The sequence below is a fragment of the Zootoca vivipara genome, chromosome 16, assembly GCF_963506605.1.
Source record: "Zootoca vivipara chromosome 16, rZooViv1.1, whole genome shotgun sequence".
NCBI classification, from domain to species: domain Eukaryota; kingdom Metazoa; phylum Chordata; class Lepidosauria; order Squamata; family Lacertidae; genus Zootoca; species Zootoca vivipara.
The window spans coordinates 42117389-42143483 of record NC_083291.1 but is presented as its reverse complement, the minus strand read 5'-3'; the positions used below and the strand labels follow the sequence as shown (position 1 = coordinate 42143483).

At 47.1% G+C, this 26095-nt stretch overlaps 1 protein-coding gene across 3 annotated transcripts; it reads right to left on the bottom strand.

The window, feature by feature from the left end:
- Positions 1–2235: 2235 nt before the first annotated feature.
- ELK1 (ETS transcription factor ELK1) lies at positions 2236–25796 on the bottom strand. Of its 3 annotated transcripts, none has more exons than XM_035097506.2 (6): positions 25468–25789; positions 20310–20518; positions 18180–18605; positions 15043–15453; positions 13986–14087; positions 2236–11084 (listed from the first exon to the last, which is right to left on the bottom strand). In XM_035097506.2, exons 1-6 carry the CDS (start codon positions 25514–25516, stop codon positions 10986–10988), a joined length of 1296 nt encoding a protein of 431 aa, XP_034953397.1. In that variant the 5' UTR covers positions 25517–25789; the 3' UTR covers positions 2236–10985. The 3 variants fall into 3 exon arrangements, 2 of the variants coding, with proteins under 2 accessions (XP_034953397.1, XP_034953399.1); XM_035097508.2 differs by lacking the exon at positions 25468–25789 and adding an exon at positions 20145–20216 and having other exon boundaries at positions 20310–20421; XR_004691379.2 differs by having other exon boundaries at positions 11043–11084; positions 13986–14204; positions 25468–25796.
- Between the last annotated feature and the right edge of the window lie 299 nt (positions 25797–26095).

Sequence of the window (26095 nt, the reverse complement as noted above, 5' to 3'; positions counted from 1 at the left end):
TTTTGTTTTCTCTGTTGAGAAATTGTGACACCTAGCAGACATAGAAAAAAGTACATCTGATAAAATTTGTGATAAAATTGGGACAGATTGTGTGAATTAATAGAAAGAAACCATAGAATTATAAATATAGATATGGCGGCAAAACCCCCCAATTTCAACAGGAGTCTCAGTGGCAACTCCAGGGCAGGGGAGAAGGGGTTCTGTCCAGGAATTAGAACCAAAACCTGATATTGCAGAGATGGTTATGGATTTAAGAAAAGAAATGAGGGAGAATGCAAAAACATTGGAGGGTCAATTGGATCAGAATACAAAATTGGTACTAGACTTGACAGGACAAATTAAAGAATTGACAAATAAGACGACAGCTTTGGGAATATCAGTACAGGAGATTAAAACTAAGACACCAAGTTTAAAAGAAAAGACAAAGAAAGCACAGGCAGAGGAGAAAGACCTAATGAGAAATTGAGGGAGGAGTTTGCAGAAGTGAGGGCCTCGCAGGAATCAGCTTGGGATGCAATAGCAGTATTGGAAATGCACCAGAAGGAACTGACTCTTCGCTTCTGAGGAATTCCAGAAGAATCAGAGGAGGATAGGATCTAAATCAGGCATGGCCAAACTTGGCCCTCCAGCTGTTCTGGGACTACAGCTCCCATCATCCCTAGCTAACAAGACCAAGGGTGATGGGAATTGTACTCCCAAAACAGCTGGAGGGCCATGTTTGGCCATGCCTGAATTCTAAATTAATTAAGGAGCTGTCAGAATGGACAGGGATTCAGGAAGAATTGGTGGAAAATTCGATAGACAGAGCCTTCAGAGTCAAATCAAGTTATGCCAAAGCAAAATAATACCAGGAGATTGCCTGTAATTTTTAATTCATGTGTAATAAAGCATACAATATTACAAATGAATTATCAAAAAAGATTACAAATAGGAGAACAGAATTCAATCATCCTGAAGAAGATACCTATTACTTTAAAAACAAGCTAACTAGATAACTAGAACATCTTACAAAACGCAGAAAAAGCCCCAAGGGATTATTTTGAGCGAAATTTAAATCAAGAAACAGATAGAAAGATGGTCTGGAATGCTAGTAAAGCTGTAATGAGATGATTCTTAATCCAACAAAATGCCTATAAGAAAAAAAATTAGAGAAGGAAAGTATTGGAAATATTGATTTAAAAAGAGAAAGAATTGGTTTACAAACTGGGGAAAGTAAATAAAACAAACAAACAATAAAGATGCTACAAACACAATATTCAATGATAATAAATCAGGAAATAGAGTGTAAAATAAAAAGGATGAAACAGAGAATTTTTGAATATGGCCAATAAGCCAGGTAAATTACTCGCATGGCAGTTAAGGAAAAAACGGCATAAATTTAATTAAGAAATTAAATATAAATAACTAGCTGGCCCTGCCACGTGTTGCGGTGGCTCGGTTTGTTAAATGGAGCCTCAGAGTCCCACTTCAGACTCCCCTCACCTTCAGAGTCCCTGTTTTTTGTGTGTTATGTTTACATAGGCGCATCCCTGTCCTGACCCATGACCTATTCGGCCCCCCATCCCCCAGCCAGACAGATCCCTACCTCCACTCGGCCTAGTCTGGAAAGCGGCCTAGTCTGCAAAGCCAAGCCAAGATACTGTGGAGAGGGCAGGTTTCATCCCTGTGTCTCCCCCCACCCTGTTCCGACCCATTACCTATCACTGCCCCTATTCCGCCCCCATCCCCCCTCCAGGCAAGGCCCTACCTCCACTCAGCCTAGTCTGTAAAGCGGCCTAGTCTGTAAAGCCGAGCCTGTGGAGAGGGTAGGTTTCCTAGGTGTGGTACCATTGTAGGTAGGTGGGACTCGATGGTTTAGGGGAGGGGGAGGGAAGTATGTGGCATCTGTTCCCTTGATGTCCACTGGAGGGTGCTATTTTTCCATAAAATGCCGTTTTTACCTGTGATGGGTATCATATTTCTGTAATGTAAGTTTATAGGAACCTCCACACAGTGGAATGGAACATTGTGTCCAAATTTGAGCGGAATCGGTCAAGCGGTTTCTGAGAAAAGTGCTGTGTCACCTACATGCACCTTTTACACACACACACACACACACACACACACACACACACACACACCACCCATCTGGCTGGGTTTTCTTAGCCATTCTGGGTGGCTCCCAATCAAATATTAAAAACAAAATACAGCATTAAACATTTAAAGCTTCCCTAAACAGGGCTGCCTTCGGATGTCTTTTAAAAGTACTTGGAAAGAACTAAAGAGAGATTTGAGGTAGGATGAATTTATCTTTTGGGGGAAGAATATAAGTGATAAAAATGAATGTATTGCCAAGAATGTTGTTTTTATTTCAGTTAATACTGGTGATCAACAGTGCAGGACACTTCAAGGAATGGCAAAAAGATATTTCTAGATTTATTTGGCAGGGGAAGAAATCAAGGATCAAGGATAAAATATAAATTGCTAACAGATGCTAAAGAGAGAGGAGGCTTCACCTTACCAGATTAAAAATTCTACTAAAAGGCATCCTGCATTTGCTGGATCCAGGAATGGATAACACTGCAGATATTTTAGATTTAGAAGGACATGATAATAGATTTGGATGGCATGCATATTTATGGTATGAAAAAGCAAAGGTGCACAAAGGTTTTCAGAATCATTTAATAAGAAAATCATTTTTTATGGTATGGGAAAAATATAACAACTTATTAGAACAAAAAAAAAACCACCTTGGTGGCTCTCTCCTTTAGAAGCAATCTCAGAAAAAAACTGAATATGAGAAGTAATTGGCCTATAAGAGAGCTGTTAACTGAAGTAGAACACCAGGTGAAACTAAAAGACTACGAGGAGATAAGGGATTTATTAACGGATTGGTTAGAGCAGGCATCCCCAAACTTCAGCCCTCCAGATGTTTTGGACTACAATTCCCATCTTCCCCAACCACTGGTCCTGTTAGCTATGGATCATGGGAGTTGTAGGCCAAATTCAGGTCCTCCACGACAATATGACAGCAACAATCACAGATAACAATGGCTCTCAAAGTGAACCATTCGCAGTGGGATCAGTGTTAAACAGGGTTGTGTTATTGCCCCAACTCTATTCATTACCGTGTTTCCCCTTTTTTAAGACACCGTCTTATACCTTTTTTTACTCAAAAACACACACGGTGTCTTATTTTCAGGGGATGTCTTGTACCTTAAGGCCTCCTCAGAGGGGCCAGGCCACTGGCTCGCGGTGCTGCTGGGCACTCTGCGCAGCACTGCAGCAGCCACCGGTTCCAGGCACTGAGGTGGCAGGCCGCTGGCTCAGCGCTCCACCCGGCGCTGCTGGGCGCTCCGAGCGGTTCCGGCGGCGGGGCGGCAGGCCTCGGGGAGCCCAAAAAAAGAAGAAGAAGAGGCCAGGCGCTGCAGGGCGCTCCGAGCGCTCGGCGCTTCAGAGCGCTCCGCTCTGCAACTGCCGGCCTCGGGCAGCCAAAAAATAAGAAGAAGAAGAGGCCAGCTGCCGGTTCCAGCGGCGGGGCGGCAGGCCTTGGGCAGCCAAAAAAGAAGGGGCCAGGCGCTGCAGGGCGCTCTGAGCGCTCGCTGCTGCAGCAGCAACAACAGCAGCCGGTTCCAGGCCCCACTGGCTGGCTGGGTCCCGCTGGCTGGCTGGGGGGCGCTTGGCGGTCTCGCTCTACACGGCATGGAGGTATGTCTTATTTTTGGGGTGTGTCTTATATTTCACTAATGCTAAAAAATGCTGCCATGGCTTACTTTCTGACTACGTATTTAAAAAGGGGAAACACGGTATTTGTGGGAGTTTACTATAGATCCCCAAGCCAAACTGAGGACACAGATGATGCCTTCCTGGAACAGATGACCAGGCATTCAAAAGGAAGTGAGATAGTAGTAATGGGGGATTTCAGCTATCCTGATATTTGTTGGATGTCGAACTCAGCCAAGAGCATATGGTCGAACAGATTCCTCACTGGCCTTGCAGACAACTTCATTGTCCAGAAATTAGGAAAAGCAACAAGAGGATCAGCCATTTTAGATCTGATCCTAACCAATAGTGATGACCTGGTTAGTGGGGTAGAAGTGGCAGGATCATTAGGTGGGAGTGACCATGCTCTTCTGGAGTTTATTATACAGCAGAAAGGAGCAACCAAGCATACTAAGACTCAAATCCTAGACTTTAAGAAAGCCAACTTCAGAAAACTTAGGGAAACGCTGGGTGAAATCCCATGGACCGAAATCCTAAAAGGGAAGGGAGTTCAGTGGTGTAACTCAGTGGTGTAACATTGGAAAATGTTGATCACTTCTCCTACCTAGGCAGTTACCTTTCCACAAGGGCCAACATTGATGCTGATATCCAGCATCACCTGAGCTCTGCGAGTGCGGCTTTCTCCCGATTGAAGTACAGAGTGTTTGAGGACCGAGACATTCGCAGGGAAACCAAAATGCTTGTTTACAAAGCTATAGTACTACCAACCTTACTATATGCTTGTGAAACATGGACCACTTATAAATGCCATCTCCAACTGCTCAAAAGATTCCATCAACAGTGTCTCCGAAAATTTTTACACATCACTTGGGAAGACAAGCGAACTAATATCAGTGTACTGGAAGAAGCAAAGATTGCCAGTGTTGAAGCAATGATTTCAACATCAACTTCGTTGGACTGGTCATTGTTGTGAGGATGCCTGATGATCGTCTTTAAACAAAAGAGGTTTAAAGACTGTCTCAAGGCAAATCTTTAAAAATGTAGTATAAACACCAACAACTGGGAAACACTGGCCTACGAGCGCTCCAGTTGGAGAACAGCCTTTCCCAAAGGTGTCATGGGCTTTGAAGACACTCGATCTCAGGACGCAAGGGAGAAACGTGCTAAGAGGAAGGCACACTTGGCAAATCCACACCATGATCAACTCCCACCTGGCAACCAATGTCCCCACTGTGGAAGGACATGTGCATGCAGAATTGGCCTCCACAGTCACTTATGGACTCATTGTTAAAACCGTGTTTATGGAAGACAATGTTACTCGGCTACGAGTGATCGTCAAAGAAGAAGAAGAAGGCCAAAACATCTGGAGGGCCGCAGTTTGGGGATGCCTGGGTTAGAGTTTCACCAACTAAATGATATTTTTAAAACAGACCATAAGAAAGGTTTTAGTTGTAAGATATGAAGATTTCAGAAAGATCTGTTAGAAAATAATACCAACTTATTGCCGAAAATGTAGAGTTTGCTCTTAGAATGGCATACAAAAGATGAACAGGTCAAGTCGGTAATGATACACTGGGCAAAGGATTTGGGACACAATATTTAGATGGCAGATTGGGAAAGGTTATGGAAAACAAACTTGAAATTTACGGCATGTTTGAAATAAAATTGTATGAAAATGATGTACCGGTGGTATTTGACTCCTAGTAAGCTAGCAAAAATGTATAGGACAAGTACAAATACCTGCTGGAAATGTAAAGAAAAAGAAGGTACTTTTATCATATGTGGTGGACTTGTAAGGTAATAAAAGCCTTCTGGGAGACGATATATGATGAAATGAAAAAAATGTTTTAAATAACCTTTGTTAAAAAACCAGAAGCTTTCTTATTAGGAATTATAGGTACCGACATCTCAAAAGAACAGAAAATACTTTTTATGTATGCCACAACAGCTGCTTGGATGTTACTACCCCAGAGGTGGAAAGAAGACAAAGTCCCTACCAGAGAGGAATGGCAAACTAAGCTGATGCCAAAATGGCAAAGCTGACTGGAAAACTCAGGAACCAGGGGTGCAAAAACTTTAAAAAAAGAATGGGAAAATTTTATAAGTTATCTAGGACAGTGTTTCTCAACCTTTTTGGGGCCAAGGCACACTTGTTCCATGAAAAAAATCACGAGGCACACCACCATTAAAAAAGTTAAAAAAGTTAACTCTGTGCCGCCCTATATTGACTATATAATTATGACTGTAAGAAACACTTGCCAATTGCTGTGTTGGTTGCAATCTCCTGTAATAAGGCTTCACAAGCCGCTGATTTCTCTGCCAGCACAATCCTTTGCTCAGCAAGTTTCAGGTTGAGCTCATCCATCCAGCTTCTTTAAGTTTGTCTAAAACCACCCTCCCGTGGTGGTGGCTGTTGAGAGCTGCGCTCGCCCCGCGTCGTGACCTGGCCGGCTTCCTTTCCGGCGGGTCAGTGTTTTATATTGGCGGCCGCCAGGCACGTGACAATGCAAATCGCCCTTCTCGTCGCCGCACATCGCGGCACACCAGCCAGCGTCTTGCGGCACACTAGTGTGCCGCGGAACAGCGGTTGAGAAACGCTGATCTAGGAGACCACTGTAAGCAGATGGAAACATTAGCAGGATTTTAATTCCACTTGTAATGTAATAAATACTTTGGACAATATGGATTGATATAAAATTTAGATTATGGAAGAAGTTGAAAATGTTGAAAATAGGACCCCATGGAGGGAGTGGGGGGAAGTCGCAAGATTCAGAGTAATTTCAATATATGGATATGTATTTGGATTATTATAATTTCATATTTGTAAAATCAAATAAAAATTATTTCAAAAATATAAAAATTAAAATTAAGCAACCCCAAATGCTAAAGTATTTTCTGATTGTTTTGGCTTATAAAATAATCAGATCCACTGATCTCGCAGAATTACTCTCAATTTACAAGATAACTGAACTTGAGAAGGAAAATATATGCAGTGTATGTCATTTGCCGCAGTCTCGTGTTCCATGGTCCTTTTGCAGTCACCTCTTGAACATGCCATCATATGAGGATCCTTTTGTCACGTGGGTCAGCACTAACATATGGCTACAAAAGTTGTTTTACTCCAGCACAGCAAGTTATTAAAAGCTACGCATGTTGAAGGGAGGGAGGAGCAAAATACCCCCCTAGGACTGCGTGCCATTCCTTTGACTCCTTCAGAGCCGCACCCTCCTAAGTCCCCCCCAGGGACTTTCAAGCAATTAACCCCGAAGACACAGGCTTCAGGATGGAGAGCGCCAAAGAGGCCGTTTGTCCTAGGCAAAAGATTTATAAAGCTACTTTGCTGGGTGCTCTCAATAAAACTGGGACAAGCCCAATGGCACCTGCATGAGAGAGAGAGAGAGGGGGGGGGTTCCATGTGGAGAGCCAGCGGCCGGAGAAAGCCCGGCTCAAATGGTTCTAAGCAGTGTGCAGGCTCTCACATGGCTTGACCATATTGGTCAATCATGGCTCACTGTTTGCATATGGTGTACTCAAAAGTGTAACCATATTTCACTTAGTTTACATGAAACAATATTTGCATTTTACTGATTGTTTACTCATGGCTTACCTGCGGTTTGCATGTTGGATGGCTAAAGCTAAACCACAGGTTATTGATGAAATTATGTTACAAGTTCATCATTTACAAACACTTACACATGATGTATTAGAGGGTTACACAATGTCTTGCCATAGTTCACTCTTCCCTTGCCTGCGCTTTGCCAATGGTTTATCCTTCCATCCGCCACTTGGATACATTGGGCTCAGCCACAATGTGTTCTCGTTCCCACCTGTTTTGCTTGTGTAACTCATGGCTTATGACAGTGTACTCACAGTTTGCGCTAAAGCACACCTTACTTTATACACAAATCATACATGATTTGTTCAAAGTTAACACTCATGATTTGTACCTGATTGAGTTGCAGATTGCTGTTTACACAAAGTGCCTAATTTATTAAATAAATCTGTAAACCACCCCTTGTAAAGCACTTAAGATTTCTCCCAATGGGAGGCAATATGGAAGTGCAAGAAAGTATAATCATTATTACTATTAAATGCTACACAACACAAAGGGATGATTAAAATTAACCGCATATTTCTTTTAAAGCACAGAAAATCTGCCACTTAAAATGCTTTTGGGCCACGTCTTGTCTCTATCATCCAATCTCTACTCCCTCTTGGCTTCCTCTGGCTTCATAACTTGCGGTAGCAAGAGCACATTTAGCAGCATCGGCCACAAAAGAGCCAAAGGAATGAATCCTGTGCGTCTTAATTACTTCTAAAGTTACAACCGGGTATAAGCGAGTCAGGGCCAAACTGGACACAAATGCAGCAGGTGTGTGTTTTCAAACTGCAAGAGGGGCAGATGGGTGGGGGCGATAACTCCTTACCCCACCCTTTCCATAGTTTTCTCACAACTAAACTCACTTTCCATATGGGATCCCTGCTGGTGGAAAACCCATGCACAACAAACTGTGAGTCAGGGAGGGTTCCATGCTCCTCATGCAGAAGACCTTCTCCCTTTGTCAGCTCCCCCCCCCCAGCCCCAGTTTCAAGGTGGCAAGGGGTCTTTTCCACGTTTAAATACATGGGCCTGTAGTCAACTAACCTGTCACCATAGCAAAAGCCAGTGCAAGGGCTCCCGCTGGTGCAAAGGGGCCTTCTCCCCTCCCCTCACACCCAGCCTCCCCCAAATCTGCTCTGGAGGGTCACGAGAAACCCCAGAACACCCCCCCGGGGGAAGAGATGAGTAGCTATTCCATCTGGCAAGCAGAAATGCTGGCACTGACAGAACAATCAGAAGAGCATGACACAGAATCCCTCCCCATGGATTTCATGCCATTGCTCTAGTTTGGCCCTCAGATACCAGAGAGAGAGAGAGAGAGAGAGAGAGAGAGAGAGAGAGAGGGAGGGAGGGAGGGAGGGAGGGAGGGAGAGATTTCAATGAAGCCGCACTTCATCCCCACATCCTGTGTGACCCAGGTGTGCTGTTTGGCACAGTCAACTCTTTTCTTCATTCAGCGAACCCTTCCCACAAGGAGGGAGGCCTTGTTGCTGAGGAGCTGCTGTGTATCTGCTGCCAAGTCCCTGAATGTGGCAGGGCATGCATGCATCCAGGGCTCTGGACAGGCTCCCTGGGCTCCCCTAAATCAATGCTCAATGTTTCCCTGTTGCTGAAGTTGGGGGAATCTCAGTAATGGCAGGCAAGTTGTCTCACAGAGCAGCCTATCCATCATTGCTGAACTTCTAACTGAGGGAACATTCTGGGAACAATCTGAAAACCACCGCCCTGAAAACATGTCCCATAGTCTTCTGTCCACTTAAAAACCAAACACAACTGGAGAGCCAAGCACTTCTCTTTCCCACCTTGCTTTAAAATAAATCTTGATCTCCCACCCCCACCTTTAAAAATAGATATAAAAAATGGACGGATAAAAAGATAAATATAGCTTTAAACCATCTACTTTTCTCTCAGTATGACCATTTTGATAATAGATAAAACTGTGCTATATACTCTGTGAAAAAATAGAAGGCGTCGGGAGTTCTGATTAGGAATCATATGATATTTCTGAAACAGCATCTTTTCTGCTCCATTAACAAATACTTCTGAGGAATCCCCACAAAAACCTCAAACCAGAAGGGATGACGTTTTCGCGATCTGAGGACCCAAGTTAAAAACTCACCTTATGAAAAGACACAGCCCTTTAGAAAGAGTCACAAATTCCCTTTCGATGTAACTACCGGTAGAAGGAAGTGGGAAGCTGCAGAAAGAGGCTTAACTTCCTTTTCACTGTTTCCATAGAAAGCCTCCCCCCTCCCTTGCCCCCTTGTTTTGGTTTCAGGAAATGACCAGGATACCCTCTGACATGGGAATTTGTCACTGTGGCTTCCAGGGTGACTTGAGAGCTGGAAGTGAGAAGATATGCGAGGACTTTCTCTTTAGTGACCAGTCAGCAAGTTAAACTTCCCCAGAAGATGGTCAACATCTTATATTTCTCCACTGAAGAAAGAAATGAAGCCATGAAGACCAACTCCCAAGTTGAGAGGATTAAGACTTCTCGCTTGGTCATTTCTGTGGTGACCTTTGTCGTCAGCAAATAAATTAAGGAAACCATTCTGGGACTTCTGTTCTCTGGTCTCCACATTGACGAACTGGTGACCTTTGACCTTTAGGTGCATCAGTAGAATAAAACAAAAACAGGGCTTTCTCAGCTGTAGTTGTGATGTCAGGTGGAATGTCTGACATATCCAAAAGAAACGCCAGAAACATCTCCCACCTCACTGAGCCAAAGGACAACATTGTTTAGCCAGAACGATAACGGCTGACTCAGCTACCTTATCTGGCAAGACTGAACATGACTGGCAGTGCTTCTTCCTCTGGCGTTGACCAGCAAACACATCCAACGCTTTTTCCTTTGCCTTGCCAAGCCAATCAAAGAACACCCTGTGCCAAAACCATCTTTCGTGAAGTCTGAAGAAACATGACCAACTGTGTTTCCTCTTCTCTTTTCAGCCACAACAGATGTGGTTAACCTTGACATCCTTATTTGCATCCAGCCACAAACATGGCTGAAACTCTTTTGGCCCAAAAATAGCTTGCACGCCAACATCCTGATCATCCATAGTTGAAATCAACACACAGTCAATACAAATATGGTTGGTGCTGCTTCTGCCCCCCTGCAGACAACTAAAACAAACATTGCTGGCAGGGTCTATACCAGGGTCTATACCAGGAGATAGTTGATTTACCTTGTAGGATGTCAGGTCGCCTTCTTGAACTTGGACCATCACCTCAACTCATCTCCATTATGAGACTGAATACCAAGAAAGAGAATACAAAGGACAGCCCATACTGCTATACTAAAGGTAGATATGGGCAAACCCTTAATTGGTGGGCGGCAAATAACTGAGGTTATAACCTCTTTGCCCCCAGAGAGGTATTTGAGGATCACATGAAGCTTTTCAGAAGCAGGTAGGTGCAGCACAACAACTTATTGGTGTTAGGGAGACACCATTTGGTTTCAGAGGAACATCCTGGCCTATTCGAGGCAATTGGATGAGATCTGTTTGCTACACCATTTCCATCCTTCAAGCAGCTCATCGGTCCTTGGCTCACCAAAGGGATCCTCCGGCCAGTGAAGACACACACAGTTGTCCATCCAGGGAAGTAATCCCAACGGCGCGGAAAGAAACTCAAACCAGCTCTTTGGCAGGAGTACAGGACACAGCGATGGTGAGCAGAAAAGCTATGGCTTCTGGGGTCCAGGAGAGAGGACTACAGGGGTGGAGAGTCCATCCACACTGAGAGAGGGGATGTGAACTTGGGAGCTGGAATTGCTGGGAAACTGGAGAGAGAGAGAGAGAAATTAAGATCTGCATACACTTATAACAAAAGTCAAAGACAGCTTTTCCTGGGCTTTGAGAGGGGGATGGGACAATTATGACCACAAAAGCAGAGAAGGGCAACTCTCCTCTGCTCCAAATCTCTCCGCCGCTCCCCCCCCCCAAAAAACCCCACACATAGAGGGCTGCAGATGCCTGGAAATGGGGTAAAAATCCAATTTAGTTCACTTTTACAGATGAATCTACCTAATTTGCACACAAAATGAAACACAACCATCCTTTAAAATTCACACCTCTCCAAATTTTGCAAGGCCATTCTCCAGCCTAGCAATGTGTGCAACAACAGATACACTAGGGGAAGTGTTATGAAAATGCATATAACAGTGAAGATAACATACAAAAATGCTTTGTATTAGGGAACACTACTTTGCAAAAATGTGTGCATTTAGCAAAATTTCCTACAAACAGCTATATATTGGAAGAAATTCACACTGAAATGTTGATGAATTTTAATAAATTTTAATACAAAAATCACAGACTGTGATTCACAGACTGTGTGAAAACGACAGTTTTCACCCATATTGAAGCTCCACCAGAAGCAAGTATGCAGAGCCCACCTGGAGCAAAGAACTGGTGAGTTGAGATATCCCCACCACCACAACAGAGGCACATCAGGTTTCATGCATCGTCCCTCAGATGCCACATCGGTCTCCCCCATGTCCCTCTATTCTTGCCCAATGCTAGGGCATATTTCACATGCATTCCCCAAATTAAACATTCAATTATTTTTGTTCGTGAAGCCATATAGATACCATGTTAGCCACAATTCACATCTATCCTGTAATTTCTTGAGAAACACTGCATTTTGTTGCACTGCCCCCCAAAGCAACTTCAGATTTTAAAATGTCTATAGTGTGGACAGTGGGTGACTTTAGAACGTATCTGTCAGGGGATTGTTGTGGCTACTCTCGAGTAAAGATGCTCCAGTCTGCTCTGTCTTTAAGAGGTTTATTGTGCATATTATTCACAGTGCAGAGAGATCAGAAAACATGACTGGCTAGTCTGATTCAGAACCCGGCAATGGCTTCCGTCGAGTCTTGGACCAGCATAAAAGCCTGGGCACCCCAAAGCCCCACCCCCTAGCCCTGTGCGTGGGTGTGTGCCTCAATTCGGGCACCGGAAGGGGCTGCGTTCCTTCTCCCATCCTTTGGCTGGAGCGTTGCCGAGGCTCCGACACCTCACTGCGCTGTCCTTCCTCCTCTGGCCACATCTGAGAGCCCCCTCTCCACTCCGCTCCATTTCTCATTCCCTCCTCCTGACCCACTGCTCACGCTGTCACTGGGCAAAGTGCTGGTCAGAATGACTGGGGAGGGTCCCTTTTCAGAACCTGCCCAACCCTTCAGCTGTATAAAAACCTCAAAGAAAGGTAATCTCCACACATTGTGGGGCCTTTACAAACCTTTGCCCTTTTGTTTTCTCCCTTAAATTCTAAATGTGCACCATGGCACCCATATGAACGACTGCAATGGCATTTCACCCTAACCAAAATAAATGAACAAGTAGGCTATTTTTTAATGAAAGATGAAGGACAGGACCAAGGACAGCACATTCTTTCTGCCCAGACCCATCACAAAAGCTTCTACCTACTGAAAGAGGCACAATATTTATGGGGGTGGGGATGAATCAAAGCAGAGCACAGCCAGTTATAAATCCCCAGAGGTGGTATAAAGTTTCACCCTGTTCTTATGTTGATACCCATCAGTTAGCAGAAGGTCTCTTAAGACCAAAATGTTGCCGTGTCCTTGTGGAGACAGGGCAGGACTGGCTGGATGAGGAAGAGTGATGGGAGCCACCCACCCAAGAGCCCCCAGGGAGGGCCCAGAAGACAATGCCTTAGATCCCAGATTCTGGTGGTGGGACACTGAAGAGCAGCCTGTGGAAGGGACAAGCTGGGAGGTGCTAGAAGCAAGGGGGTTGAGTGATGAAAGGGGGTCAGTCACAGTGGGAGCACAGACTCAGACAGAGGGGAGTCAGAGGTTGCTCTTGCTTCACGGCAATGGGACAATCCCAGTCCTGCTGTCTCTCCTCCCCCTCTGACGCCCTGCTCAGGAAGAGTCCAGCACATGGCTGAGCCACAGGCCAGACAGCCTTCGTCTGCTCAGGAGGGAACCAGAGTAAGAGGCTAGGGGGGGGAGGGGGGTCAGTTTCAGCAATGTCTCAGCTCTGGAGGAAGGTGAACCAAAGGACTCTGCTGCATTGTTATTTTCTGTTAATATAGAGCTAATTGCATTTCATGCCTTACATACGTGTGCCCTGCCCTGTGGTTGACCTGACAGCTCCATGACACTAAGGGGACCTTGGGAAGAGGGAAGGAGTAGCAGCAATGGCGGCAGCAGAGCAGGTGGGATGTGGCACACTTTACAGGGAAACTGGTGGCCAGTTGAAGTTTCCCAGCAGCAGCAGCAGCAGCTCTATTTAAGGGAGGTGGAGTGGGTCAAATCTGCATGGCAAAGCTATCCCTCCGGAAAACCAATAATCCACTGTATTGCTAGGGAACTACATATTGCACATTAGCACTCAGGTGAGCCATTTGGTCTCCAGACACCAATTGCACATTTCCAATTTTGTCCCAACTGTGAGAATTACAAGGAAGGAAGGAAGGAAGGAAGGAAGGAAGGAAGGAAGGAAGGAAGGAAGGAAGGAAGGAAGGAAGGAAGGAAGGAAGGGTCAAATGCATGCTGGATACCAGAATTTACACTTGCACAGGAGGATTCCAGATGTGCAGGAAAACACTCAGCTTATTATATTCCCTTTGTAACCAAGCACCAGACTCCCCAAACAAACCCGGTTGTCTCTCTGGCTCTGCCCACAATCTTCCACCCGCCTAGGATCTTACATCATACCTGGAAGGAGAGCTTGGCTGGGCTGCGGGGTGCGATGGGGCTGAGTGTGCTCCAGAAATGGATGGTGGGTGGCAAGGAACTTGGAGTGAGCAGCACTGGGGTCTGCAAAGAAAATCAGGACGTCACAACCAGAACACGAAATGGTTGGTGGCAGAGAGAAAACAGCACTCCTTTAAGAATCCTAGTCCAGCTCCATTGGTCTGTTTTCTGTGTCTGGCTCTGAGAAGACAGAGGGTAGGACCAATGGATTAGATTCTGGCACAGAGAAAGGTAAGAGGCAGGATCAGCTGCCCTTGCCATTTAAAGACAAGAGCGCATTCTGCCTTCCCCTGCAGCACAGGGTTCTAGGTAGTAGCTGAGGACAATGAGGCTAGTTGGCTATTGGAAGTGGGTGTGGAAGTTTTATGAGGCCATTCCTCTTCATATCTGTTTCTCTTTGGAGCTATTTGTACATAACATTACCAGTGGCAAAGGGCTCCTGACCTGCACCTTTTGACTGCCACTCAGAAGAGACCATTTTGGCAGAGTTGGCTTGTTGTGTGAAGCAAAGTTCACAACTTGAGGTAGGGACAGTGAGAACACCCTTTCCCAATGTCATAAAACAAACTGCCAGCAAATCCGTTTGCTGCACAAAACAGACTCTCTGGGTTGGTAACCAAAGTGCCACTTGATGGGCCAGATTTGGCTCTGGAGCCCCCCTTGCCAATTCCTGCCTTACTGAGCAGTCCTGCCTTACAATTCCTGCCTTACTGTGTATCTGTTGCTTCTTTCTTTCTTTCTTTCTTTCTTTCTTTCTTTCTTTCTTTCTTTCTTTCTTTCTTTCTTTCTTTCTTTCTTTCTTTCTTTCTTTCTTTCTTTCTTTCTTTCTTTCTTTCTTTCTACAAAGCAGAAGTCACATTTGCCGTCCAGGGGAAATGTTAAGCATCCCATTCAAATCAGGCACATCCTCCCTGACAAAAACAATTTTGGAAAAGATACCCTAGTTCTACCCCCCAGTTTTCTGGGAACCAAATGAAGTCCGGTCCCAATGGGGCCTTACTGATAAACATGGTCTCACCAGTGCATGAGAAGAAATGACCGTGGTTGGGGTCAGCGTACTCCCTGCCCCTCCAGGTGCCAAGAGACTGTTCACAGTGGCATTCACTTTCTCCTGGGTTGACAGTGAAGGGAGCTCCAGGACTTTGGGCTTCTTGCCCTTTTGAGGCTGTCCCTCAAGAGACACGGTTGCTGGGCTGGGGGACTGAGCTTCCTCTTTCAGCAGACCACCCCCCTCCTCTGGCATCTCAGCCTCCAAGGACACCTTCTCCAAAGAGGCCTTCTCCACAGGCAAGGTCTCCTCCTTGACGCCAGCCTCCATTAAGACCAGCAGAGCGGCTGCTTCCCCATCAAGGTCAAGGTTCTCTTCCACCTTCACCAGAACTTTCTCATCAAGGGGGGGAGGATCCAATGGGCTGGGCTCCACTATGACCTGGATGGACAGGAAAAATAAATAGAAGGAAGGGAAGAATCAGTCAGGTAGTCTTTCATGCAAAGAGAGGGTTGGGGTCCCCCCCAAAATCAAGCAATATATACATTTTATGGAATAAATCATGAATTTGCTACTACCCTCCCCAGCTTCACTTAACCCCCAACCTTGCTTTCAGGAATCCCTCCTCAATCCTGCTCTGCTTTTCAGCTATGCTCACCTGGGACCCATTTATTTACTTTGCTCTCCTTCTTGGCATTCAACCAAATTATTGCCCTAGGAAAAGGATTAGCAGGATCCCCCCGCCCCCAGCCTCAACCTGTGCCATCCCCAAATCTGGAGAAACCCCAGAACATATTTAGGGAGAGGAGAGGGGAGAGGATTCTGCTACACAAGGAGAAACTCTGGCCCTGATGGAATGTTCATCTTCACTCTATGTTGACCATAGAATCCTAGAATCATAGAGTTGGAAGAGACCACAAGGGCCATCCAGCCCAACCCCCTGCCAAGCAGGAAACACCATCAAAGCATTCCTGACAGATGGCTGTCAAGCCTCCGCTTAAAGACCTCCAAAGAAGGAGACTCCACCACACTCCTTGGTAGCAAATTCCACTGCCGAACAGCTCTTACTGTCAGGAAGGTCTTCCTAATGTTTAGGTGGAATCTTCTTTCTTGAAGTTTGAATCCATTGCTCCGTGTCCGCTTCTCTGGAGCAGCAGAAAACAACCTTTCACCCTCTTCTATATGACATCCTTTTATATATTCGAACATGGCTATCATATCACCCCTTGGGCCCAAGACAGAACCCTGTGGCACCCCACTAGTCACTTCTCTCCAGGATGAAGAGGAGCCATTGATGAGCACCCTTTGGGTTCGGTCAGTCAGCCAGTTACAAATCCACTGAATGGTACCATTGTCTAGCCCACATTTTACCAGCTTCTTTACAAGAATATCATGGGGCACAGCAGCACCTTCAGATCATGTGGGTATCCCTTGCCGATTCCAGCATCCGTCTGGTCAGGACCAGACCCAGAGGCAGGGATAGTCCTCAAACAACCTGCTCACCTGATCCCTGGTTTCTGCTTTATGTTCTCCTGCTCAACACAAACCTCCCCAGCTCCCACTCCCATCCCAGCAAGTCCTTAAGGAAGGGGCGGCGGTGGAGGTGGTCTGCCCTGGGTGTCACCACTGAGGGGGGTGACAAAGTGCCAGGTGGCACTCACCGTGGGGCCTGCAGCATGCGCAAGCCATGCGTCTCTCCTGGGAGTGACGCTGTGGCTTGGGCGCCTCCAGGCTTCACACTGACCCAAACAGTCTGCCCACCGCCTCCCCCTCAGCTGTGGGGCGGGTGAGTGGGAGGGAGGAGGTAGGCAAACTCCTCGGAGGCCTGCCCCACAGGCAGCTGCCCCGCCCCTAATGGGCTTGCTCCGCTGGTGCCTTAAGTACAGCCTTTCACAAAAGAAATACCTCCGCTTGCTAACAGGTGCCCCTCAATGCACTTGGGCACTGTGAAAAGAAAGCCACAGAAATTTTGGATGGTCAGTTAATGAAGAGTAAATTATAACACACTGCTTAATGGGGGCTTAGCTTTTCTGTGAACCGTCCTGAGACCTCTGGGTATAGGGTGGTATATAGATTCAATAAATAGTAATAAAAAATAATAATTAACTGCATATCAGAGGAAGTCTTCATCATACCAAAACCTTCATGCACCTGCATACCAAGCTCTGACCAGCATGGTATATAAAAGACACAAAGTCAAGGTGTTCCCATTCCATGTGTGCACAGCACAAAATCTACTGCCAAGTGTGTGGGGTTCTGGAACCACAGCCTTTACAAAAAAAATAATAAACAACCCGAAGGCCAATTTGTGGAGAATGGCTGGATTTATGCTTTCAAATGCAAACTGACAAGCAAAAGATGAGTAGGGGAAGCTTTCCCAGGCTTGATGTGAAAAGCGTCACTTGTTTTATGTCATGTTGCTGCTAAGAGGCAAGACCAGCAAACAGAGTTGGCAGCTCTACCAAGGATTAAAAAGAGACATGAGGATGGGCAGAACTTCCAGCAGGAAGGACATGGTGAATGGGTGTGTCTTCTGTGCATCTCCTCTTCTCAGGGCCAGCTATGTGAGCCACCACCGGCCCTCTGGCTGCTGCTGCTGCTGCTGCCTGTTCAACATCCCTGAGCAGAGAGCAGTGACAGCAATAACTTCTACCTCCAGCCCCAAATTGGGTGCAGGGTGAGAGAGCAAGGAGATGGACAGCTGTGACCATGGGAAGGAGGAGGTGGGTCCAATCAGGGCATCTTGCTGCAGGGCCTCCAAAAGCGGAGGCCAGCACAGTCTCTTCTCCAGTCTTGTTCACTTATTGTCAGCATGCTTCCAGACAGTTACTGTTTTCTGATGGGATTCAATCACATACTGTACTGTCAAATAATTCTGCACAGTTATAGTGGATTGGGAGGTCTTGCACAATAAAGGTTGGCCTTTTTGCTATGAGGAAAGTGAATGGCGGAAAAGCACTGGGAACTGTGGGACAATACTTGCTTCGACACAGCGTCACCTAACTTCTAGCAAATAAACCCAAAAGAAGGCTCATTAAAAAGGCAATGCCAACCACTCTGCCTGCAAACAAATCAGGAGGAACACTCAGCCATCAGCAAAGTGGAATGCAGTACCTGGAGTCGCTCGCGGCCCTGAAAAAGCCAAACCTCCCACTTTGGTGACTTACCTGCAAGGGCTCCTGAGACTCCTCTGGCTCTTCAATCCTGATGTGCAACTGAGGCAGATCGTCCACTGTGGCCAAGGAGGGGGGTGGTGGCTCAGGGGCAGCAGCAGGGGGTGGCACTGTGGGCAAGAGCTCCGTCTCCTGGCGGGAGGCCCGGCCAGCGGGCGAAGGAGCCTGCAGCGACTGAATGGTGAAAGTAGAGTAGAGCCCAGAGCGCATATATTCATTCCGGCTGCTGCGTGGGGCACCCCCTCCTCCACGCAGGGCTTTGGGGGCCCCAAGTGACCCCTCGCCCCCTTTTGCTTCACTCTGCACCTGCTCGGGCCTTTTGGGTCCTCCCTCATCCTTTACTCCCTCCATGCTTGAAAGCTCCGGGTAAGAGACAAATTTGTAGACGAATTTCTGCCCACTGACTTTACGGATGATATTCTGGAAGGAACAGAGGGCGGGGAAATTAGCACAGCACAGGGTACAGTGATCAAACTACATCTGCCATGCATCTCACAGAGGCTCTGTCAATGGTATCTTCCAGAAAGGAAGTCTGGTGTGTTCTACTTAGGCTTGCTAGACTACAATTCCCATCAGCCCTGAACTTTTCCAATGCTCATGGGAGCTGATGAGAGTTGGAGTCCATCCACATCTGGAAAACACCGCATTGGCCACCCCTGACTTGGGGCTACATGAATGCCAGCCTGCCACCTGAACTGCCTCTGCTTGCTGCTGAAACCATACAGCCAAGACCAGGCATACTCTGGACTTGGTACATGAAAATTATGTGCCACAATAAAACTCAAATTCTGCACCAAGAAAAGCTTAATACTCTGACCAGCATTAATTATGTCATTTGTAAATATTTTCTTGTATGGCATGATTTATTATTTATGTGGAGAGAGACAAGCTCTGCCCTCCCCCCTCACTGTTGTTGTTCTAAAAGTGAATATAGATATTTGAAGAGATTCACAGCAGGTTCTTCACCCCTGGCAACAGCATTCTTTTGTAGATTTTTTATTATTATTATTAAAGAGAAAAATGGATTTATTTTACATTGCAGAACGACTCCTGTGAGTGGAGCTGTGTAGATGATGTCCCAGACATTAGCCAATCTATGCTGTCTACTGGCTGCTTTGCAGAAACAGAGTCACACACACACACACACACACACACACACACACACACACCTGCAACCCCCAGCCCTGGGTAGGTAAGAAATACAGGTATGGTCAATGGACAACCAGCAATAGACCTGATAAAAGCTAAGAGTCCCTAGATGTCTCTTTAAGGTAGTTAGTCATGGAGATGTGGTTTTGATAGTGCTTGAAAGAAAAAGTCATCAGACTTTGTTACAGGTGTATGTGTGGGTATAAAGAAACAGTCGTTTTGAGACACCCACAAAGAAATGCTGTGCAAGTTTACTTCAGAGCAAAGTTCCACTGTATTCCATGGGGCTTAATGCAAGGGCAGAGAAGCGGAAGACGCCTTATGGGAGATCTCTCTGGAGATCTGATATCAGGGGGAGGATTAACTGGGTGGGAGGAGCATGTGCTTTCTGCCTCCACCAATGATTCATCTATACATTTGTAAACAAAAAACAAAAACCCAAATATTACACAAATGCCATAGGTTTCCAATGCTGTCTCTTCCAAAGGTAAAATACCCTGTGTGGTGGTGTGCTGTCCCTGGAACTTCTTGCCACTTGGGGAAATGGGGAGCATTTGTATGGACCATAGCCAGGATGCTTCCAGATCAGCCCTGTCTTCACCCTTACACAGCCAACACTCAGCCTTCCGAGATTTCACACACTTTCAAGCTTCTCATTGCACAAATAAGGGCTAGGCATGTGTTTAAAGAGAGAGGGAGTGATGGGATGGGGGGGTGAATGTGAGATTCTCATAATGCTCAACTCTACTTTTGATGGCCCAGCCCACCAATCCTTCTCTTTTGGTAAATATGCAAAGACTGCACACACACCTCACCCCAAATACCCTTTTTAACTTTCCAGTGCATTCTCCTTCACAGGTAACTGATCCTGAAAAGGCTGATCTGAAGGGGAAAGAACAGCAGGGACAAGGTTAATCTAGGAGTCCTTGGTCTTCTGCAAGGGAGATGCTGGGAAGCCAGACTGCAGACTCCCACCTTGTCATAGTAGTAGCGCAGGGCCCGACTCAGCTTGTCGTAGTTCATGTTGGTCTTGTTCTTCCGCAGCCCCCAGAGCCGTGCCACTTCTTCAGCATCAACTAACTTGAACTCTCCGTCATTGGAGGTCCATGCGATGAGATGTCCGTTGCTCTGTTGCTCCAGCAGCTGCAGGAGGAACTGCCACAGGGTGACGGAGGGATCCATGACTAGTGGAGACAAAGGGAGACAGAAAGGCAGCCAAGTCAATGGTGCCGTCTATGACATGTCACTGTTGCCTTGGGTGTCGGAGCAGTTTATACCATCAGGAGAATCAAGCAGTACAGCTTTTCCTGAATGCCAGGTTAGGAAAGCAGCTATTTCAATACTCCTGGCAGGAGGGAACAATTCCCTTCACAGAAAAACAGCATATCAGTGGAAAGGTCAGGCTAAATGCAGCTTGACATGCTAGAATTCTGTATGCAAGGAGGTGCCCTCCCTTTCCTCCTTGGGGAGCAATGGTGTCATTCCCTCACTCGCATCCTGAAGCGATCCAGGCCAAAAGTTTACTCAGCTTTACTGTGCTGAGAAGCAGGCAGGTGTGTGGGCCTGATTCTACACCTGTTCCTGTCACACTGCACTTTTGCAGATCACCTGTTGACCTACAGTCTTCCTGGGGACAATTTAATGACAATTCAACCCACAGTACAAACACAGCACAAAACCTGAGCCCACAGGCAGCAAGACAGCAGGTGCAGCCAGGGGTCCCTTTTCCATCATTTTGTTGACTGTATCCTTTTGGGACCAGCAAATTAGGGAGGCTGCAAGTAACTCACTACACAGCAGTCAAGTTACCACTAGTGACAGTTGGAAACACCGGCTGCCAAGTTGTGCATGTGCTTCCTTACAGGGTTAAGTTACAGGTAGGTAGCCGTGTTGGTCTGAGTCGAAGCAAAATAAGAAAATTCCTTCAGTAGCACCTTAAAGACCAACTAAGTTTATATTTTGGTATGAGCTTTCGTGTGCATGCACACTTCTTCAGATACACACTTCTTCTTCGTATCTGAAGAAGTGTGCATGCACACGAAAGCTCATACCAAAATATAAACTTAGTTGGTCTTTAAGGTGCTACTGAAGGAATTTTCTTATTTTGCTTACAGGGTTAAGTTTATGTCACAAGTTAGTTCTATGCTGGTAATTGATTATTTGTCTCAGGCAATTCGCTTGCCACTGGAAGATGTGCAGTGATCATTTGACCATAACTGTCCCTAATAAGATTCTACATACACTTGTAGAAGATGCAAAGATAACAGTTGAAAACATAATCGCTGACTGCCCTGCCTTATCCAGGCACAAAACACTCTGCAAAAATAGTTTGCCACCAACCAGTGCTTTTTTTTTTCTAAAAAATGTTTAGGGGTTTTCTCATTTTCCTACTCATATTGAAATACTGCCCCTCAATGAGGCCAAACTTAGATTCACAAAATGTTTAGGGGTAGGTGTCCCCCCAGGAAAAAGCAGTGCTGCCAACTGAGTATGCAGTGACAACTTATCAGTTCTTACTACAAATTTAGTTCTGGCCCACTTCTTGAGAATAATGATTACACCTTGTTCTGGGATAAACCTGTTATACCAAAACAATAGATTGCAACAGAGCAGACATCATTCTGGTATACAAGGCACAGGAACACAGAAAGCTGCCTGCGACCAAAGTAGATCATCAGTATTGTTGACGCTGACTAAAAGCAGCTCTTCCGAGTCCATGATCCTGGAGATGCCAGGGACTTAACCTTGGATGTTTGCAAAGCATCTGTTCTACCTCTCAGCTCCAGCCCTTGCACCTAAACACCCCAACTGCTAAAACAGCCACTATAATAGATCTTTAAATACTTCTCTTTCACACACATGCACAGACACAAAAGAACAGCATTCACAAACTAGCCTTGGAAATAAAGTGTGCCAGTAAATTCACTGCAACTTGTACATGTCCCCTCTTGATATCAGCCCCAGGAGTTGTTCAAAATGCCCTGAAGCAAAACTTAATGTATGTATGCCAGCAGACCTATGAAATACAGTACAGGAAGTTGTCATTCTCTAAGCTTGTCATATATACATGTCCAAAACCAGGATTTTCCTAAATAACAATAGACAGTTCTTATACAAAGAGGCTGAGGAAATCAGATTTCTACATGAGTAAGCAGCACACCATCCCAGAAGAGACAGGATGGATGAAGGAGGCACCAATGTACACCATGCTTTACAGTGGAGCATAAACAAAAAAGGCAGGTCTCTGTATTGAGCAGCTTACAATAGACACGAGGCAAGGAAGGAGAGCTGACAAGGGAGAATGCAATGGCTTAGTTTCTGTAGGGGGTGAGAACTAAGAGCCTATGGCAAGTGCTTCACAGAAAGGTGTGTTTTATAGGTAAATTTGAAAGAAGAAATAGGAATGACAAAGTAGTAGTAGTAGTAGTCAGTGCTTTTTTCTATTAAAAATATGTTTAGGGGTACTCTCATTTTGACTCAAGAAGATCACCATTTTATAGTTCAAATCAGGAAAAAAATAAAAAATAAAAATCAGGAAAAATAAACACAGTAAATGGACAAAAGTACAAAGATTCACAAAATGTTTAGTGGTATGCATACCCCTACATCCCCACAGAAAAAAGCACTGATATTTGTTTGTTTGTTTGTTTGTACGTACCCCGTCCATCTTACTGGGTTGCCCCAGCCACTCTGGGCGGCTTCCAGCACATATAAAAACATTAAAACACCAAACATTAAAAACTTCCCTTCAGATGTCTTCTAAAAGTTGTGTAGTTATCTCCTTGACATCTGATGGGAGGGCATTCCACAGGGTGGGCGCCACGACTGAGAAGGCCCTCTGCCTGTAACTTCCCTGTTACTTTGCATCTTGCAGTGAGGGAACCACCAGAAGAACCTTGGAGGAGGACCTCAGTGTCCTGGCTGAGCAATGGGGGTGGAGATGCTCCTTCAGGTATACAGGGCCAACACTGTTCAGGGCTTTAAAGGTCAGCACCAACACTCTGAATTGTGCTTGGAAACGTACTGGGGGCCAGTGGAGATCCTTTAGGACAGGTGCTATATGGTCCCAGTGGCTGCTCCCAGTCACCAGTCTAGCTGCCAAATTCTGGATTAGTTGTAGTTTCCAAGTCATCTTCATAGGCAGCCCTACGCAGAGCGCATTGCAGTAAGCGGGAGATAACCAGAGCATGCACCACTCTGGCGAGACAAGGCACAGGCAGGCGTACCAGATGGAGCTGGTAGAGAGCTACCCTGGACACAGAATGGACCTGCACCTCCATGGACAGCAATACCGCGTTTCTCCGAAAATAAGACACTGTCTTATATTTATTCCCCCCCCCAAAAAAACCCCACTATGGCTTATTTTCAGGGGATGTCTTATTTTTTTCCTCCTCCTCCTCCTCCTGCCGCGGCCGGCATTGCTGCTGCACCTATCACTATGTGGTATATATATAGCATGGCCTATATAGGCATTCCGTGGAGGGACTTCCCAGAATAAGGGGCAGCAAGAGGGCAGAGACATTTAACTATGGCAGTTCCCATTTCTCTATATACATCCAAAAGGAATCAGTACTGAGGTGAATATCTTAATTCAGGTATTACCGTTGTCATATATGGGGCGTGGGTGGCACTGTGGTCTCCACCACTGAGCCTCTTGGGCTTGCCGATTGGAAGATTGGCGGTTTGAATCCCCACAATGGAGTGAGTTCCCGTTGCTCAGTCCCTGCTCCTGCCAACCTAGCAGTTCGAAAGCATGGCAGTGCAAGTAGATAAATAGGTACTGCTGCAGCGGGAAGGTAAATGGTGTTTCCATGCGCTCTGGTTTACGTCACGGTGTTCCGTTGTGCCAGAAGTGGTTTAGTCATGCTGGCCACATGACCCAGAAAGCTGCCTGTGGACAAACGGCGGCTCCCTCAGCCTGAAGCAAGGTGGGTGCTGCACCCCATAGTCAAGTTTGACTAGATTTAACTGTCCAGGGGTCCTTTACCTTTTACATGTGCATGTATGGGGAGCCATGGGCAGAGGGGCTCTAGGAGGCTGTGCCAGAGCCCAGTATAACAAGAGACAGATGGATCTGTTCCATAGTGCAAGGGAAGGACACTCTCCTTCATGGCTGCGATTGATACATGTCCAGGCCATGCACTAAAGGCAGGATCCATGCATGGGAGGGAGAAACTGGAATAACAACTTCCTTTGGCAGAATACAGAGTCTACAACCACCAGGCAGTAATCAGAAAATGTAAGCGACTATTCACTCGTGCCCCCTAGACTTTAATCTCCAGCTGCCTCTGCCTCATATCCTATTGGTGGCCCTATCAGTCCTCTGACAGAAGCAAACCTTCCCCCCACCCCATCTGACTCCGGGGAAAGAAGGGCCTGCACCGGGTCAAGAAGAGGAGCTGCAGGGATGGACAGGAAAAGAAGGCTGATTTGGCTCCTCTCCTGCTGCTCCGCCCCCGCCCCCATGAATCTTTGGATTTGGCCTAAAGAAAGGATTTTCTGGTGCTGAATTTAATACAAAACCCCATCAAACAGTCAGTAATCCGGCAGTTAATGCAGAGTGTGGAGGCGGCAGGGGGAGGGGGAGGGGGCGGAGAGAAGCTCCTGGGTAGGATTGGGAGAGAGATGGGGGGCAGGTGGTGATCATTCTAGAGGGCAGGCAGAGGCTGGGAAGAGTCTTTTGGCATTCCCAGCGCCGCCGGAGACCTTCATATCGAAGTGGACAGAAGAGCAGCTGCAAGAAGCGAGGGGGCTGAGAGGGAGCGGCTGTTTGCAGGAGATCCGTGGAGGAGAGCTCGCCTTTCTCACGAAGGCTGTCTCTTCTCTTCCCGACAAGAAGGGACTTCAACTCCGTCTGATGGAGACTCCACTCTGGCTGCCAAGGGACACCCACCTTCCCCCCCCCCGCATGCCCACGCGCGGCGTGAGGCCCCTCCCCGGCTCCTTGAAAGGTGTCCTGCCTCAATGATGGCGGTCGGGTGGGAGAAGAGACCGCTTTGAAAGTGGTGCTGGGGGTCCCGGGGCCAAAGGGCTCTGCCCCCCCCCCCGGTGCAGGCTGCTGCGGTGCGCGGGGCAGGGAGCAGCGAGGGGGCGTTGTCAGTCCTGGGGTCCCCCTCCATCCCCAGCTACTCACCCGTGAGCAAGGTGGCAGCCGCCGCCGCACCCGACCCGGGAGGCTCCATGGGCTGCGCTGCGCCGGAGCGCCCAGCCCGGCCTCCGAGGGTCCCGGTGACAGATCCGCGCTCCTTTTCCTCCCGCCCGGGTCGTCGGCTGGTCCCGATGCTGCCCCCGTCCCGGCTCCAAGTTGCTTCTCGCCCCCTGGGGACGCGCGGGGTCCCCCTCTTCCGCCGGGAAGGGCGCTGCGGGGGGTGAGGGGGTAGGGGAGGCGGCGGCGGCGGCCCCGCTCTTCTTCTTCCTGCCTCCGACGGAGCCGCGCAGGCCGGGTCCCTCGTCTGGGAGGCAGCGCTGACGGCGCTGTCACATGCAAAGCACGGGAGGCGGAGCTGGCGCCCGCCCGGACGCCTGGGTCCTTTCCCGGCGGCGGCTGCTTCCACACCGTCGGCGTGGGGTGGGGTAGGGGAGAGAAGTTCCGGCTGGATTCCTGGGCCCCTCCCTCCCTCCTATCGCGGTTGCGTCGGCGGGCGGAGAAGGGTTGAGGGAGCCAGGAGGTGCCAAATCCCCTGGGTCCGCTCCGTACTAACTGGGGAGGGGGAGGACTTAAGAGAGGGCGCCAGGACTCCTGGGTCCTCTCCCAGTTCAGG